At 40.4% G+C, this 19,309-nt stretch overlaps 1 protein-coding gene across 7 annotated transcripts in view; it reads right to left on the bottom strand.

Annotated features, from left to right (window-relative positions):
• Positions 1 to 19,309, bottom strand: part of SERGEF (secretion regulating guanine nucleotide exchange factor) — a 143,371-nt gene that overhangs the window by 50,920 nt on the left and 73,142 nt on the right. For 6 of the 7 annotated variants that reach the window (XR_751049.2, XR_751053.3, XR_751043.2 and 3 more), the window contains one exon: positions 13,193 to 13,229. The exons of the other annotated variant lie outside the window; for it this stretch is intronic. Coding sequence is in view for 2 of the 6 variants with exons in the window: in XM_010392351.4 (XP_010390653.1) it covers positions 13,193 to 13,229 (37 nt within the window). In the remaining 4 variants the exon portion in view is untranslated. The remainder of the gene's footprint in view (positions 1 to 13,192; positions 13,230 to 19,309) is intronic. 7 annotated transcript variants of the gene reach the window in all.

The following is a 19,309-nucleotide window of genomic DNA, read 5'->3' as shown; positions in this document are numbered from 1 at the left end:
TTACAGTGTTGTATAACAGACTGGAAATCAGCTCTTTGCAGGATAGAATACTTGCTTTGTGCCTTGCAATTCTTTGTGGAGCCAGTACAGTCATTCCCCTGGATAAAGCAGAGAAGCTGGACTTCGGACAAGGTGTATCTACACAGTTCTCACCTATATAATCTCTTTCTTACCTGTCCTACACTTTTGCAAGGAGATCACAAAATTCTGACTTAGAATTTTTGTTTAGGTTTTAGGGTTGAGGAGAGAAGCAATATCCTAAGACTTTATGCTGAACAGTAACGCACGCTTGCAGGCAGCCAAGGAATGAGGATTTAGAAAACCCTGTTAACAGAGGAAATGAAAACCATTTAATTTGTGGCCACATGAACCCCAACGAATGTGTGAGGAGGATAATCTGGAGAGCCCAAAGCAGCAGGGAATGAGGCATGGTGACTCAAGCAGGACCTCATGGTCTTAGTTCCCCTGGATATTCAGCACTCTGAGCTGTGGAGCCTGAAGGCTCAGCAGACAAAGTGCTGTTGATTTCTGCTGCCCTTGCCCCAAACACCCGACTAAACTCCAGCTATAAAGCAAGAATAAGCACATTTACTACCATTATTTTGTAGGTGACTGCACATCAAGCCAAACTATCAAAAACAGTCCTGGAGTCCTCTAATCCTTAACTCTCCCAGGCAGAAATCACCAGCTGCAGACATAAGCGTGAAACTCGACACATTCGTTTCCAGCCAAGACAATTACCAAGTTTGAGCTCCAGCCCTGAGGACTTAAATGAATGCACAAAGTCCCTGTAATAATACAAGTTTATCGTTCTTAAGGCTTTAACTGCTCACACTGAATTTGCAAGTCAGCATCAGGCAGAAGCCACCACAAGACCTTTGCAGAGGGAAACAATCCTCAAAGTAAGTAAGCAATAGGTTCACAAAGCATGAGAAAACTAGTAACTGGGAAATACAGAAATGCACAGTCTCTGAAACAGGATATTTCAAAATGAGGTACATTTCATACTGCAGAAGACTCAGAGAACATCCATCGCAATTATGATACCTCACTGGTAGCTGCTCTAATTACCTCGAGAGGGAAAAAAACCACCAACCCCACTCTCGTTCGATTTCTGGCATTTAATTCACTTGCTGGGGAATCTCTTTGCTTAATAAGTATTTATGCTATTTTCCTTGCAAAGCACATGTTGCCATGGAGCACTGATCACAGGCAGAAGTAAGTGATTCTGCCTTTTTGAACTGCACAGCCTTCACTTGAGGGACTCTGTCTTACTACCTGTCAGCCTTAACCTTTTGCTAACTACACAGGGCAAAACTAGAGTGAGCTGAGGTCATACTTGTTTTGATTTTAGTGAATGGTCTCATCCAAAAACTACTCTTAAAAGTCTTCCCCATTTTTCACTGGCACTTTGCTTTGACAGAATGGAGTTTCCTTTCCTCAGAGTGAGAAGGTGGCAGATGGGAGAAGGAGGAGGATCCAAGCAGACAGAGAAGTATTGCACAAGACACATGCTGAACTTGTCAACAGAACAAGATTTCTTTACTACAGTGCTTAAAAAAATTAAAGTGCCTGCTTCTTTACTCAACAAATTTACAGAGCCATACAATAGCATTCAGGCTTTTTTTTTTTTTTAGGGTATCCGCAATCTACCTAGGATGAATCCTGCCTTGCAGTTAACTTGATCAACAGTGTAGTAGCAAGACTGAAGGAATCTGAGTGACATCTGAGTGACAGCAAACCATCATACTACTCCTGCTATAAATGGCAGGTTTGCATGTAAGCAGAATACATTTGGATTCCTGCCTCCTTTCACTGGTAGGTGGCAAGATGAGTCTTGGGGCCAGAAAAAAAACCTTAAAAATAGGGGGTGTGGTCTCAGAACAGCAAGGATATAAAATCATGATACTTTTAACGTTTTTTCTCTTTTGGGCCTACAGAAAAAAATTGATGTGAGCTTTAAGGCTGACCAGATGCACCGAAAAAAGCAGCACAGACTAACCTGATCCTGTCTCCAATCTGCCACAGGAAAACTCACAGCTGGCTGCTTCCTGCCTGGCATTTCTCTATGGGAGAGGAACAGAACTGCACTACTGGGACTAAAGGAAGACTCCAGGTTAAATAAACATAACTAAAAGCTGCCTCAGTATGAAACCTTTCAATATTCACCAAGAAGTCCCACAATTAAGGAGACTAAAGTAATGTTCAGTGACCACAAATCGGATAGTGAGTCCAACAACTCACAGTAGAGCACAGACACTGGTGACAATTTTCCCCTCCTCTGTACAGAAATAACACAAGTAAATACTTTTCTTGCCTAAGCAAACATCTGCTTCTCAGAAAGGGCCAGAATCATCCATGCACTGGGTCTGCATCATAGAGAACCAGTGAGTGCTAGAAATTTGTCATACATCACACACTATCCTGCATGCTCAATGTGAAGCACACAGTAACATGATGAACTCACATGCAACTCGTATTTCTGAAATAATCCCTTTTGGAGGCCTCAGTAATAGATCTTTCCTTGAAGTAAAGGTCACAGATTTGATCTACTATCAGCAGGGAACAGTAACAAATTATGAATTATTCCTATTAAAACCAGGAAACAATTTATTTTACAGGAATTGCAAGCAAGCATTTATTAATTCAGTACCACAACAAAATACACATCTTGAAAAATGTAACAGCTACCAAGATTCTGTTAATAGAACAAAATTCAGCAGGCTACACTGGAAAAAAGTTCTTACCCCTTGAGCATACATACATCTTTCACCACTACCACATCACACACCAAGTGTCCCATGCGCTCATTTAGAAGTACAACATGTTGCAGGGCTTTAAGAGATACACCTTTCATCTCATTCAATTTTAAAAGACCTTGAAATGTTAGTAACTCAAAAAAAAAAAAATTCCAAGATAAAGCGCATGGGAGGAAACAGTTCAGGGGAAAAAATAGGAAGTTTGAGAGCCAAAGCAAACTATCTTTCAAGGTAAGTGAGCTTTCTACTCAGAATTATATGATTTGTGTTGCTTGTCATCCTGCCCATTTTGTGAGATGTCTCAACTCAGCAAGATAGCAGCTGGTGTCACTGAAAACCAAAGGCATAAGGGAAGCCAACTTCCAGTTTAATATCTCAGACATTTGCAGCAAAGCAGCTGCTTACTTGTTCAATCTCTTAGCAACTCAGATTTGTCACCAAGGTCACGGCAGATTAATTATTTTTAAAAATTAGTATTAAAATGCCTAAAGGAAGGGAAGGGGAGATGATTAATGATGTATCCTGATAAAATAATTTTCCCATGTTTGACTGAATTGTTGTTCTGAGCATCATCCACAAGGAAAAAAAGAAAACTCATCAAGTTCAGAATCCTTTCTACTCAAAATTTTTAATTGACAGAAATTCTTTCCTACTGAGAAAATTAGAAACTGAAATCTTCTGGCCATGTACATCCCTCACTCATCAGAAAAGGACTGTGTCTGGCATTACAGAACGTGCCATGGGTAGTGGCACTTTGGGTGATTCAGAACAGCCTGATTCTCTTTTACAAGGTGAACAACAGGAGACCTGTGAACAGCTTACAGGGTTTTGAGTCCCTAACGCTGCAGGTCACCTAACATCCAAACTGAGAATGTGCTACATCTTTGTAAAATTCCCCAGAGGAAGAGGGGCCTGGAAAGGCCACAGGAGGGCCATAAGGGACACTGGCGGTTATTCTCACAGCTGGGGTAAGCACTGGACATTTCATTGCAGTAGAGAATATCCTGAGCTGCCTGAAGGTATTTCAAAAATAGGTGTACAAAAGAGCAAATATTTGCTCTTTTGTCAGGCTCCCTGGGTATAACCTCACACCCACTGAACAACTCACATAAAAAACAAATAACAAATGGATATGACCCATGAATAAGAGCAGAGTTAAAATTGGATTTCATGTTCATTATGGGCTCCTTTGGAATTTTCACCTCTTCCAGCTACTGCCTTGGGCTGGTGCTCCCCACCATGGTCACGTCACAGTAATCCAGTTATTCATTCCAGTACAAGGCTACGGAGCAGGGATATAATAAGATGCTAAATCTGAACAAAGAAAGATAGACCCTACAACTTGAATTCCTGGCATCATGTGAAGGTCCTCCTAGACAACATTTAATTTAGCAAATCAGTGCTAGCATAAATACAAACAAGGTTTATACCAGGATCAATACACATCATACATTATCTTCTCAAAGTAATTATTCCATTAGATTTGTAGAGGGGAGGAGGATGTAGGCCAGAACTAAGATAGGGAAAATATCACCATCTCATCTGAAAAATCCACCAGGAAGGACTCAGCATAGTGGTTTTTAAAATCATTACAGTTTGTGTGTGTGCTGTTGCTGGTGGTGGTAGTTGGGTTTCTCTGGTTTAAGAACACTGACAGATGGGCTGCCATCTTTAGCAAGTTCAGAGCTATCAAATACTCAGGTAATAGAGGCATTTTGCTCCTTAAAGACTGATGGGCACCAAGACCTGTATATGTGGCAGTAGTCTCTCACTTCATTCAGCTTCCTGCTAACCACAGTTATGTTTGCAGCCTTGCCATAAACAAGTATAACATGAGTCCTGCATGATTTACTTGATCACCAGGAGTATATCAACCCTTCGCACTGCTCCATGAGAAATGTTCATGTTCTATGCTAAATATCCTGTTCATAGAGCTTTCAGTCCTTCACACTTTCTCAGAGTTCAAATAAGCCCAACAATCTAAAAATAAAATTAAGTGAAGATATTTCTCAGAATTAAAGTCCCAGTTTAGCCTGGTTGCTCCTCAGAGACTTTGAAAAAAAGCACAAGAAAAAGCACAATAGTGAAATGAGTCTCAAAAGCATTTTTCATTTTAATTACTTTGTTACCTCCCTTCTATAAAGCAGCACTTGAGTGAAACAAGTTCAAAAAGCAAGGACAAGTAAAGGGTGATTTTTATAAATGTGCCAACTTTTAATCTCTTTTCATTTGACTTTTTCCCCTAATATTTTTCTTAAATACTTATCTCTCTAAAGCCAATGATTTTTAGTAAAATTCTCTATTTTTACCCTGAAAGCTTGCTGCAGGCTTGCAAGGTTGAACAGCTTCTTCTTTGTTATTACTAGGTAAAATAATCTTGCCTGCCAGCTAATACCTCAAGATTTTCTCCACTGCAATTTCTACCCTTCAAATTCCAAGTCCTAACTCCTAAAGTGGGAAAGGAAGGTTCGCTCTTATGGAAAGGTACAGAAACAATTCCCCACCCCACCTAGGTTTACAAAAGCTTCTGGAAGCCTGCTTTGATGTGTGCATTCAGTCCTGTGCAGTTACAGCTAAACAGAGCAGTGTTGGCCCAGAAGTGTCCCTGTATCACCCCCAGCCTGGAAATATTTCCCATATATCCTTACTACATCATCTCTCAGACTTATGTCACTGGCAGCATCCCTGACACCAGCTTTGGGTCTTGAAAAATTTTTCTGACCTTCATAACTGAAAGAGAACAGTAGAACCATATGACCAAAACACACTGCAAAATCCAAAAACTGGGCAGCAAAGATGACTTCAAAATGCAAATTTGTGGGAAAAAAAAAGAAAACCAACTCACGGTGAAGCCAATCTCCGAAAATCCCTGCTTCAGATCTTTTTATTATGGCAAAAGCTACTGAGAGTATTTAAGATGGTGTTAGAAAAACACACACACACACACACACAAAATATCAAAAGGAAAAAGCTTCAGAGATTATTCACTTAGAGCATGTAACAAACTAAGCTGGTCACAAATATCCACTCGTGTGCTGACAGAGAAATTTCTTAGTGCTCCATAAAGGATCTGGATAGTGACTACGCACAAACACGGGGGTGTCAACCCAAGGTTCTGTAGCAAGATATTCCCTCCTGGAGAGCCACAAATCTCACAGCATGGTCAGGGCACTCCTCACGCCAGCTTTCTAAATATAACCTCCTTGCCCTCCTGTCAGCCATTTAGCTGCAAAATTTCTACTCAGTGATACACTTAGAAGGTAAAGTGTGGAGGCTGCTGCATGTAGAGAACCCAGAATTACCAGCACAGTTCACTGCAGAGCTGCTCAGCAGAAGGGCACTGAAGCCTTAATTTGTTGCCCTTCCAAGTGCATGCTCTAGATGACTCCCTGAAGCCAGACATTTGTCCTTCCTTTTATTTCATTTTATAGCCACCAACGCTTAATCTCTCTTTAGTGAGCAAGGATGCCTATTTTTGTGACTCCTGTTTGCTTCCTTGAAAATTCAGATAAATATGCCTCAGATATATTGGATGTATTTTTCTTCTACTTCAAAGTAATTGCTTAGCTTAGAGCCTGCAAGTAAACAAATATGATAAAATCTGATTTGTTTTCTAAATACTCAGTATCCATCCAGTGAACCCTCTGACAGAGGACTGCAGGCACCTATACTGCAGCTCCCACTCATAAGAGTGTCCTTATCCTCTGTAATTTTCTAAAACCAGGTGGAAGGACTTTTCCTTTCCATGCATACCTGCAAGGAAGGGCTTCCTACTCATCCTGCTTCAAGCAAAATTTTTGCTTGGTAGCGTTTGCTGGTTGTTAGCTGTCTTCCCATGACAACTATCTCCTCCAGCTGCCACTCACAGTTCCAGCTGGATGGGTTTAGCTGTCACCAGAGGTTAATATTGCTCGCTTGCCTCTTCCCCATCTTTGGGAGGGTTCTTGACACAGCAGACTTATCCCTGTGGATGTGATGCAGTATCTCGCAGGAAACAGACTGACAGCACACAGGAGCTCAACTCCAGACAAACTCTAACCTGACACCACGGTGATACGTAAAGTTCAGTGAAAAATTTTACAAGAGCAGTTAGCTTTATATACAGGAGAAAAATAACAGCTTTTATCTTCAGGGCCTAAGCAGCTCTACATCTGGTAACAGCAGGAAGCTACACTGTAAACAATATGACAAGCACTGCATTATTACCTGTTTATATGCTAAATGACATAAATTAAGATAGAGACACACACACCAAGACTAATTATATTTTTAAATTGCCTCTCTGAAGGGAAGGGAAATGATTGCAACCATTATTAGTTGCAAAGCAATACTAAAAAAAAAATAAAAATCAGGTTCCATTACTCTATGCAGTTCTAAAATACACTAAGAGGCAGTTTTTATTCCAAAAATTTCACAATGTAAATTGACAAGCTACATAGAGAAAAGAGGAAGCTGAACACAGCATTCCAGAGAGTTAAGTCACCCAAAATATGCATCAATACAGTGACAAAGCTTGCAAGAGAAGGTAGCTGTAAAATCTGGACTTCATTTCATTTACAGAAGCTGCCGTTCAGTCAGATCTTATCCTAAACTCTGGAGTTTCTTTGTAGGGAGTCGATGCAATCCCATTTTCTCTTGTGAATCTAGTTAGCTTTTCACAGCAAAATATCCACCCTTCCCTATAGCCAGCAACCACTGACTTCAGACAATTCAGTTGATACAAAACTATTTTTAGCCCCATCAGAAGGCTTTTCCAAATGCTCAAATTAGCATTTCCTCATTTCTCTCCTCATCACCTTACACCTACAAATTCAAGAGATAGTTGGCAACTTGGCTTTCCATTAGCCCTTGGAAAAGAAACACTAAGAGATCAGGGGATCAGATTTTGTGAGTATAACTTGATGAAAATAACAAAACAAAAAAAAAACAAAAAAAAAAAAAAAAAAAATCAGGCTTTTGAAATTTGAAATTCAATCTCAGCTTCCATCTTACCAGAGGAACAATTAGTTTGCCTGGAGCACCAACAGTGTATGGAAAAGAAACACAAAGTGAGAAGATATTTGAACAACTCACTGTGTCTAACCATGACAGGAAAACTATGATGTCAAATCTGTATCCAGCTATGTCCAAAGCACTCAGACAGGTGCTCAGGTAATGATACGAACGAGGCTGCTTTTTCCCAACAAATATAACCAAAGCAGCTTATATTCTGAAGAGCTGTTTTAACAGTCGAAGCCACATTAAGAGCTAAATGACATACGAAATGGCTCTGCCAGAGAATAAATTTAGAAGGTCGACATATAACCCGCACGAAAATGACAGCAGTGATGGTTACTCAAAGTCCTGCCAGGTGCCCTTTAATAAGCAGAGAATGTGATTAGTGCTGCAATGCAAAGAGACAGCGTGCTGCAACATGACTCCATGCTGGTCTGCCAGGAAACCTTTACAATACAGTCCCTGGCTGCACTGGGATTTTTCATGCATAATAAATAAAGCAACAGACTAGCAGACTCAGGCTCCTTGCTGAACACCAGTGCCCTCCACCGTGTATGCTGAAGATTCCTCCAAACACTAAAGTAACAGAGAGAATTTATGATTTTTCTCCTCATGACAGACTGCTGGGTCCCCCAGGACCGAATGTCAGACACATGACTCTATCTGCAGCTTCGTAGGGCGGCTGCGAACATCTAAACAATACTGTCAGCATAACGCAGGGATCCGTCCATCAGCCTGCACAGGCTCCTCTCCCCATTGGTGCTCACTCTGCCAGAGAAATAGATCTTTCATAATCTGTTACAGCCCTTCCTCGACTGATGCTTTATACAATAATTCAGTTGGAATCGTGGAACTTTACTAAAAGTAGGAAACCTTGCTAATTACAAGGTAGTGGCCCGCACGTAGGAAGCCTTCAGCTTCCTCATTAAAAAACATGGAACCAAAGTGTTTGGAATGGCTTTAACACCATTTTAGAATGTGTATCACCACCTCCCTAAGCTTTGATCATTTTGATCACATTTGTTTTCCAGCTTATAATTGCTATGTTCTTCCAGGACAGGAATATAAAAAGAAAATCTTAACAGAGCATGGAATAACAGCTCTTTTACTGCCCCTCTAACACTATGGCACACTTTAATTCAGACCATTTGAGGCATGAGCTGCCATTTGAGTGGAGGGACGTTTTATCCTAATTTCCTCTACAAAGACTATTCTTCCATTAAATTTAGTATTGCTGTTTACTCCCCAACTGCAGCTTCAGAAGGATGTGAATGCCTGTGTTGTGATATTTACAGCTCTGATGGCACAGGAACCACGGAACACAGAATCTTGAAGCTTGTTCTAAATCACACAGAACAAAAAAAGGCAACGGGAGAAAAAACTAACCCTCTTCTGGAAGGGGCTGCGATTTAGCAGAAAGCTGAGAAGTGATTTTAAGAATGTTTCATGATAATGCTGTTGCACTGAACACACTGAAACTCAGTGTGACCAGCCAGGGCCTTGTCTCCTCATATGTCACTTGTGTTTCCATGTGCAAAACACACTTATGGGTTGGGTGGCCAGCTTGGGCCTTTGGGGTTCGTTTTTACTGGTTTAACATTAATTACATGGTGCCCTCTCCACTGCCATTAATCATGGGGCCAAAGCAGTGCTAAGTAACCTCGATAGGAAAAAAGCCAAAGGAGACAGAGACAAGTATCAAATGAGTAACTGCGCAATGACATTAATCACAAAGCCCAGTTTCTCCTTGTGAACACCACTGCACCACCACCACCCACACTGGCAGTGCCCCTGTGGTGTGGGTCACTACACAGCAGTGTCCAAGTCTGAATCTGGGGACTATCTCACTGAAGGAAGTTTTAAATCTTCCACACAAGAAAACGAGCAGAAGTCAGAATTCACTGTGGTGACTGTGAAAGTGCAAGAAAAAGCTTTTTGTACTACCTGAAGTAGCCACATGTCCCAACACTTATCCCCTTCAGAACACCACACCAGAAAGTGTTAACTTCAAAGATCCATGTCTTTCTCTTCCAAACAAATTCCCCTTTGAATGCTGCTTTAAAGTTGGACTTCAACGGAAATTAATTAGCTTTTAAAACAAGCACTTCTCCTTACATATCCTCCAGTATCTCTTGTTTAAAAGATTTTCATTAGTTTATACAGGTTGAGAAAATTACTAAAAGCAAGACCAAAAAGGGATATTATGCATTACCAAGGCTTTGGGGAGACAGACTGTAGAATTGCTATCCTTTTAATGGTTTCTGGGGGGTTTTTTTTAACCACCTCCAAGAGGCTTGAATAAAATTTCAGGGTTTAATTTTTACTAAAATAAGACATTTGCATTTGGAGTTTCTTCACAGCATTCTGTCCTGTGCCCTGTGGCTGCAGCACAGTCAAGGCATTGCTGCATTTTATAGCATCTCTACTTCTGCACCGTTAATATTGCTTGATTATTTAAGTTGCAGCATTGCATGAGCTATGCATTCTTTAAAAAATTACTATTATCTTTTTCAAAAAAGGAGGATCAAAGTCTTACTGGGGAGTGGGTAGGAAACTGGTAAGAGCCTTCTCCATAAATATTGTTTTTAAACACAGGCTTTTTAGGGTAAGAATCAAACCTCCTTACCTTTTCCGTGTTGAAAACACTACAGACTCCCAAACCTGGAAAAAGCTCAGCTTTGTCACAGTGATTTAGTTCCATTATATATTTCAGCCATTCAAAGACTCTGTCTCAGTATCACAAAGTTCAGCACTAACACTGCAGCTATCACATTCAGGTAGAAAAGCCACCTTTGTGGTGCTCAGTAAGTACACACACAGTTTTCAGTGTAGCAAGGTGTTTTACAGATATGTTACACAACATTTATTAAATAACCATCCATTTCTTTCGTACAAAAATAGGCTGGCTCCTAAGATGATTAATCCTTGATTGAGGCGATAAGTGCAAGGTCTTTTCTTACTAGGCAGGGATTTTTGTTCCCAAGTGAAAAGTCATACAAACATAAAAAAATATTACAACACTTACAACTTTTAGACTTAGTATCACAGTACAACCCCAAAGGAAAATAAAAATGTGTTTTCACCAAGGGCTGCAAGTGAAGATGTTCACATCTTCTCATGTACTAATAGCAACTATTAACTCATTGAGTTTAGAAAAGCAGGCACATTTCAAGACAACCCGGCTCTCATTCGCCTTTATATCAAATATTTACCTCACCATCAAATGAAAACTGAAATATTACCAATATAGCCACAAAAAAGGAGTAAATGCCATCACAGTGAAGAGAACAGACAGATTTTGTACTGACTTCAGTAGAAGAAAGCAAGGGAAGATAATTCAAATAACTGAACCGTACAAATGGATGCAGACTATATAAAGGAACATGAAAAAACCTAACTGCTTGCTAGCCTTACAAATCAAACAGCTTGTATCACCAGCAAGATGATTGGAACACTACTTCAGCATTTGTGGAATGAATCATAAATCCAGCCTCTCCGTCCTAAAAATGTTTCTATTTAAAAGATGATGCAACAAAAAAAGCACAAGCACATTTGTATATACAACCAGAAATAGTGACTTGAATATTATACTGTTAAAGGCTTTTCAGTTTACCTGTCACACTGAACTTGAATTATTTCAGTTTAAAAGTCAATCACTCAAGCATTTACTAATTAAGAAAGATGTGGCTGACATAGTTGCTATAAATGAACTCTGCTTGAATGATAAGTTATTCGAAAATTGTACAATCAACAAGACATATTCATGGAAATCCGTGCGGTATCCGTTAAGGACTATAACGGCTGACAGCTTTGAACCAAGAGTGACCAGTGATCAGAGAAATCCTACCACAGAATATTCTAAAAAGTCAACCTCTTAAAAGCATATGTGAAAATTCAATTCAGGGAAAATTGTATTGTAGCTCTTTAGTTCAAAAAAATTTGCAACATCACATTTCTGTTGTCCTTAAAATAAAATTGACTGGCTTCCAGCACTAATAATTTCCCCATTGAATTCAGTGAGTGTAGCACACAGCTTAGATAGGCACATGATGTTCTTTACATATGCAAAGTTCTTCGTTTATTGTAACTTTCTTCTAGAATTTCTTTCCCCTACCCATTTTTTTCCCAGAGATTTCTGCCTAGAAGGCAGAAAGCTTAAAAGGACATAAGCAGAGAGGTTGTTCAAACTCAGTGCTTTGCTTTCATGCACACTGGATGAATCTGCCAGCAGTACACTTTTACTTCATCAATTCAGCAAGAAACAAGACTGCTCTTCAGTCGACATTCAGAAGCACCAGCCTGACAATTAATACAGGCATGTGACACTGAACAAGCAGGGAGAAGGCAAAGGGAAAAATCTTTTCTTAAATCCAGCCATAAATTTAATAGAAGTTAACAAATTCACTACAAGGTTTAACTGGAGCAAGATAATTAGAAAAAACACTACAGCAGATATGGAAATACAGAAACTGCCACCTTTATGACCTCCTAACAAAACCTGAAAAATTAGAGCATGGAAAGCAGGTTGAATACCAAATAGCTGCTTTTCTCTACCTCTGTCAAACCACACTTTAGAAAATTAAGGAAATTCTTTACGTGACATCTCAACACATCAGTCACAGCAATCAAAAACATCCATGTGGATGGAGTGCTGTTTCATTTCCAGCTCTCATTAGCATAGAATTCCTTTCTTCATCTGTCTTGCCCTGTCTATTAATGGGGATAATTATGCTGACCTCCTTTATAAAGCACTTAAAAATCTACAGTTAAAAATGTTCCTAAACAAGTAATTATATAATAATAGCAATCATGTATCAAACTTCAGTTATCAACTCATCACATGAAAGCAAGAATCTGATTGTTCCTGGAATTAGGACACAAAATTCAATTTCTCCACCGACATTAGCTTCCTAGTGCTTCCATCATTATTACAACAGCTGCATTATGCTAAAATGCACTAAAGAACCTGTCTACCACTGACTGACATTTTGAAGAATTTCCAAGCTTCAAACAACAAGAGACCCAGGACTTTTTTTCACCAATAATTTCCATGTTAATAATTTCCATCTTGTTAAACAAAGATGCTTTTGACCAGCGTCAAGCTCAGATGCTATTCTGAATCTACAGCCTGAATTGTTGCAATGACTCCAATCTAAAACAGGCTGTAGCACTTTGCAAATGTATTTTCCTGTTACATCCATCAACCCCTCTCTCCTTACAGGGGCTGGTCTACAAGGCCACATTTTCATCATCACCACTTATTGTCACCAGTTTCTTTTCTTCTTTTTCCTCTACATCCATATGTCCCTTTCCTTCTTTCAGCTGCATACAATGCCTGTAATCATTCAGTATGTTTGATGTGCACGTTTTTCTTTCATCTTGTGCTACTAAAAATGAAAAAAAGGTGAGAGGATTTGTTATAAAATTAAGCTACTTACCAACTATTGCCAGATTATGCTCTGAACCACATGCGATCTGAAAAAGAAATATGAATGACTAAATAAGAACCTGCTTGCCAGTAGGAAGACAGTCACAATTATGACAGGAAATTAAAAATTAACCTGAAACAAACAACTACAGTTTGTAGGATGCAAAATCAAGGTTGAAGCACTCTCACTCTTAAATCGAATTTCATTTGTAGCCTCACTTAGGGGCTCAGTGGCAGGGGTGCATGTTTGTTTGATTTTTTAATAAAGAGGTATTTTCTTTTCAAAATGCAGTCACCAGTGACATTTCACTCCTTTCAAGCAAGACTGGCCACGATTCCGCAAAAACATCACACCCTTGACAACACCCACTGGATCCAACAAGAGGCACAGAGCAAACACAGATTAAGCCATACAGAGATAGCTAGGAATCAAAAGGGTAATGCAGATCTCCATATCTCGTATCTCTACTGTTTTTCCAGATGAAGAACTGCTCAAAGTATACAGGCTCAGTGTGCTAAACCTGATATGATATGATCCCCACGGTCATTTGCCTGGAACGGAGAAAAACTACCCTAGGATTCAACCCTTTCTTTAGCTCATTAATGATGGAAATCAGTTACAAATTTCTTTTCAAAGCACACTTATAGTCAACGTATTTTTCACCCTTCTTTGCAGCTGCTGTGAACGTCTGATGTTTAAGTTGCTTTAATGTATTGAGTTTTTGTACATTCTCCACCAACAATGATAATACGAGCACCAAGAGCAGGCCCCTGTCCTACTGCAAGGGTTTGTCTCTCCCACAGAATTCTTTTTGCAAGGTCACCACTGGCATAATTGGCTGATGTAAGACTTCACTTCACACAAGGTTACTCTGCTGAGTGTCCTCAAGTTTTTAATTTAAATAAAAGCAACCCCCTCAAAATCCTGTATCCGGTTCACTGTCTTGCAACTACTTGCTCATTATACCTACTACTGAGCTGGAGAAAATTAGTAAGCACATTCTTCTTAAAGTATATTTGCAATGGCAAAATATAATACAGGACTATATGCTCAATTATATTAAAAAATAGAAGTCCATACCATCAAAAGTTTATATGGTTCTGTGCATGCACAGCTTTATAGCTTTTACAGCCAGAGCTCCATGTCTGCAGAACATAAACCCATAGAAGTTAATAAAACAGACCTCGTGCTCAGCTCACTGTGCTTGAGTATTTACTGGTGAAGAGACACCCAAGACTGGCACACTGAGTAGCTTGAGCACTCATGTTACAAATGAACACCACAATCAGTACTGCTCACAATCCACCCATGTCACAACCGCTACATGAAAATATTTGGGCAAAGCCATCCCAACACAACAATGGCAAGGAAGAAAAGAAAGATTCCTTAGGGCAGGGGTGCTGAGACAACACGTTAAAGCATTTGGGAAAACAGGGCAAGAAAAAGAATTCACAATCCAGCATGGGCTCATCTTCAGAAAAATCAAGACAAAGCAGCAGGAAAAGCAATGCCTGTGCAAGAGCACTAGCAGGATTGCATCAAGTCTTTTATTCCACAATACCGCAGACAGGAAAAGCTCCAAGTCCCAACCATTAAAATACATCAATCACTGCCATACCCCACAGCACTATCCTCACCACAAGAACTAGCCCTACACAGGAGCACGGCTGACTCCTAATGCCCATTTACTGGCTAACGCTCCCACCTGTGCTTCTCAAGATGATAAGCTGATGCCATGGAAACAAGATCCACACATGAAAACACATGCAAAGGCTTTCTAGCAAAAAAGCAGAATTCTCTTCTTCACCAAATGCTGAAAATTGGATGCACTGAAGTTGCTGCTAATAGAATAAATGTTATCTGAGGTGTGAATAATCTTGGCTAATTCCCTAGGAAATACACTGACATAGGCAGAGATTCAAAAGCATCGGCACAAAAGAACTGCTCGGGCTGGTGGCTGACACTGCCAGGACCCACTCCAGAAACACTACATTAAAAAAAGGGAAAAAAAAAAAAAGCCCCACACGAACAAGGTGTTATTTAGATTGTAAAAAACCTCCCCCAACAAAGCAGGACTTTTTTTCCTACATCCAATAGCAGCAAGGTACAGAGCCTGCAAACCAGATAAAAGAACGCTGGCAATGCGTTTTTGCATGGCTTTGCACATGTAGCTGTTACCCTGGCCACTGTTCAGAGCCTCCCACTAGCCAGCTATCAGGGTGTGAGGGAGTCAATCAAACCAGGCCAGGAATGGCTGTGTTACACAAACTGGCCAGTGCTGGGGAGTTGCCCCCACGGGAGCCACTCATGGCCAACGCATTGCAGCTCTGGGCCTGATGGGGTATAAGCTGCAAAGCACACAAACACCTCTTCTGGGGGGGTAAAAGCCACCTCAGTGAAGTGCCAGCTTTGCTAACAACAACAGAAACCAAGCAAAATCACAAGTTGCTGAAGGCAGTGTTGTGGATTCACCCTCGACAGCCCAGAGCAAGGACAGCACACGCCGGGTACCAGCAGCAGTTCTGTGCTCCAAAGTAGAATTTGCTTGATTTAGAGCACAAGGTTCACCACACCTCTGCCTTATCACAGGGTGTCACCACCTGACAACACAGACTGACTTTGTCGGAACCCCCAAATAAAAAAAACATCCTTACAGGACTCTAAATTTAGCTTCCTGGAACACCTTGTTCATCATCTATGCTCCTTGCTACAGGCTATACCATCCACCCACAGGATTCCTGCTGGCCTGCACACCTATGCCTCTGGAGCTCAGGGGGACCACACCATAGAGGTGAAGCAAGGTTGCCACTGCTTAATGTACATTGAAGCCTTGCAGGTATTTCACAATTTTTTCTTACAATAAACTTTAAAATGTGGCACCCCCTTTTCTCCGTGACTTCCCACAACAGGCAACAATCAGCCAAGAATAATTGATTTGCTGGTACAAATACAGACCAGCCAGAGAACAGCAGTGCTGAACAGATGTTTTATGCTTACATTAGATGTAATAAGCTCTGCAGTCAGTGTAGGTCACTGGGAGAAGCCTGGTATTTACTGCAGCAACTATAATTTTCTGGCTACTTCTCTTCTGTCCCCACCCCCACTGTGCTGCAGAGAAATTAAATTCCAACAGACATCTGCATGCTTCCAATGGGTAAGTACATTCAGGGATGCTTATAAACACACAGTAATGCCTTCTAATTGGGCAATAATTTTACATTACGTTTTAATTGAAAAAAAAATCACTAATCTTAATGACAAAGCAGAGAGACTGTTACTGAGCAAAGCATTCTGTGAGCTTAAGAAACACGACCCCTGCACAGAACACAATTCACACTAAAGTTCTCAGTTTGGAGGGAAATTTGAGAAGAGTTGTGAAGGATATTGTGATCTCTATATAAATGATCTCAAAGCACTTGACAAATGTCTATAAGGCAGGCAAAGAATGCTTAGGGACACCATCTCACCCAGAACTTACTTACCTTATTATCTGTGCTCTTTCAACCATACATAGATTGTCTGTTTCCTCCCTTAAATTGTGTGCTAGCAAGCTGTTTTCTACCTAGCAGTGGCTGTGGTTCGGATCCATCCATCCATCCAGATTTAACACGCGTGGTATAAGCAGCCAAGCGACCAGCATTTTATTAATCATAAATAGTATGATAAATAGCATAATCACAGACATAAGCTGCAAGGATGGTGAGGAAAGACCTTAGCACAGCAACCACTAACTCTGGGCAAAACACCAACATCTTTCTGCAGCCTACCTATATGCTTACGGCCCACTCCTAACAAAAATTAATTGACTGAATGTAAAACCAGCGGGTCATGCAAAATAGAGAAAATATTTCACTTAAGATTAAAATATTTTTCTATCTTAAAAGCACTACATGAAGAAGTAAAAGGCCGTTTAGTACGTGTTACATAAGCATTCCCACATATACGTGTGTTTATACATATAAAAGACGATATATGTACGCATATTGGGAAGAGGATGTTATCTACTAAAGAAGATGTTTATCAGGGAAGAAAGTTCAGACAGAGCACCACCTTTTCTGTCTGGGATAGAGATCTCACTTCTGCAGACAGCAAACAAACATATACAGGACAAGACTCCTGTGGATATTTAGATATACAATCTCCCTTGGATTTCAAAAGGTAATTAAGAGACAAAAATACCTTTTGTCAACCATCCCCTAAGGGATTTCTGAGCACTGTAATAAAACAAGTCTGACAAAGTGTATAAAAATCCCAGTTTCAGGCTAGTACCATGACCACGAGGCTGTTCTTTCTTTTCTTTCTGTAACCCCAGGGCTTTGACTGAGGATCTGTTGTGCAACCCACCAGGAAACAGATGGAATCAGAACTGCAGGCAAAGTCAACCTCTCACTGCAGCAGAGGGGAAGGGACAGTACAGGAGAGGGTGCAAGGAAGAGGCACAGGGAGCTGGACTCACAAGAGGGATTGCAGAATGAAAAATCACAAGCATCCCAACATCAGGGTGTTTAGCTAGAACAACAAAAATACCTCAATGCCATTTATTTTTGTTTCACCACCCTATAAATGCATGTCAATTCCCTTCAGTCCAATTATTTCTCAAAAACATGAAAGGCTGCGGAGGCTTCCATCACTTCTTAGAGATGAGAGCATGATGTACAAAGAAGATTTTTAAGGATGAATGAAGATATGATGCTGAAGTTGCACACAGATTCTAGTTTCTGTCTTTCTAATTGCAACAAAGCATTTTCTGGGTGAGAGAGGGCAGGGGGCCAAGGGAAAGAAACCTTTGAAAGGGTGGGCACATAAGTACTTTTATCCAGGACTTTAGCGATGGTGTTTCATGTCTTTTGACAAATTTCACTGTAAGGAAATTGCCAGGGCCAGAAGATGGCAAATTTTATTCCTCCTGAGATCAAAAGTCCTAATGGAAGGAGAAGAGGTGACCGAGAGACTGCAGATCAAAGCTTACGTAAAACAGGAATCTTCTCTCCTGGAGCTGTTCTTCCATGTCCTTGATTAATGTGTATAACTACAATTTGTACTGTTTGACACACTCAGCGCAACTACATTTGTATGCAGAATTCTATTGATGTGTAAAAATAAAGTAAAAGGAAGCTAATTAGCAAAGCTGTCCTGCTTCCAATGATCCTTTACTAGGAACTCTGTGTTCCTCTTCTGGATCATTTGACTCCTGATTGATAAGAAAGCAGCTTGCTAACCTAGTCACATTCCTTGGCGAGCACAAGACTAAGTTCAGTTTAATGCAGAACATGTTCCTAGCTGCTGGCTGCAGCAGGTGAAAAGAGGCCCAGTGTCCCATAGTTCACAAGACATTTTCCATTAATCTAATAATCTTCTTTTCTGCTTAAGGCAGATTTTTCTGTAGTTGTGTGATCGGCTTTTTAGTTTCTATGTAGTTTCACTTTCCACTACAACAAGAAAATTCAGAGGAATTTGAACTGAGCCCATGTACTAAGGTCTGGAAGAAAACATTCCTTCTCAAAACACACCTGACCAAAAGCTAATGTGCCATGTAAGTGGACCTTTGCAAGCATGGAGGAAGAGAGGAAGCATTAAGACATTGCTAGGATGCAGTAAGCTTTCAAAGAAAGATTTTATAGCTCTCTGTACCTTCCAGAGTTATGATCCATGCCCTCCATGCCAAAAAGTAATTCCAAGCCTGCATCACTTGTAGCACAAGACACAGAATGCTTTTCCCCCATGCAGCATTTCCCTTGCTTCTCCACCGTTTTCAGAGCCCCATCTTCCATCATTCAATATCCTGCCCTGCCAACTGTCTTACAGTCACCAAAAAGCCAGCTGGCCACACCAAGAGCTTGCCTTTACACCCTCCATGCCACGTGTGACATATGTATGTATGTCTCTGTACACATTCCCTCTCTGTGACACTAATCACATGAGAAATTGCTCTGCTCTCCACTGACTGAGCACCACATCTCCAGGAATGCCTTCTTGTGGCTATCAGGATGCAGCTGCATTTCTGTGATTCAGTTGGTACACCTTGGGTCTCAACTGCTTGCATGAGATGGAAACATTTGTTTAGTACAAAGAAAAAAAAAACCCCCACAAACAGCAACAACATAAAAACCCAACCACCAATAAGAA

This window comes from Corvus cornix, chromosome 5 (assembly GCF_000738735.6).
Source record: "Corvus cornix cornix isolate S_Up_H32 chromosome 5, ASM73873v5, whole genome shotgun sequence".
Lineage (NCBI taxonomy): Eukaryota > Metazoa > Chordata > Aves > Passeriformes > Corvidae > Corvus > Corvus cornix.
Note: the sequence above shows the minus strand (reverse complement) of the source record. Positions and strands in the feature narration are given on the sequence as shown.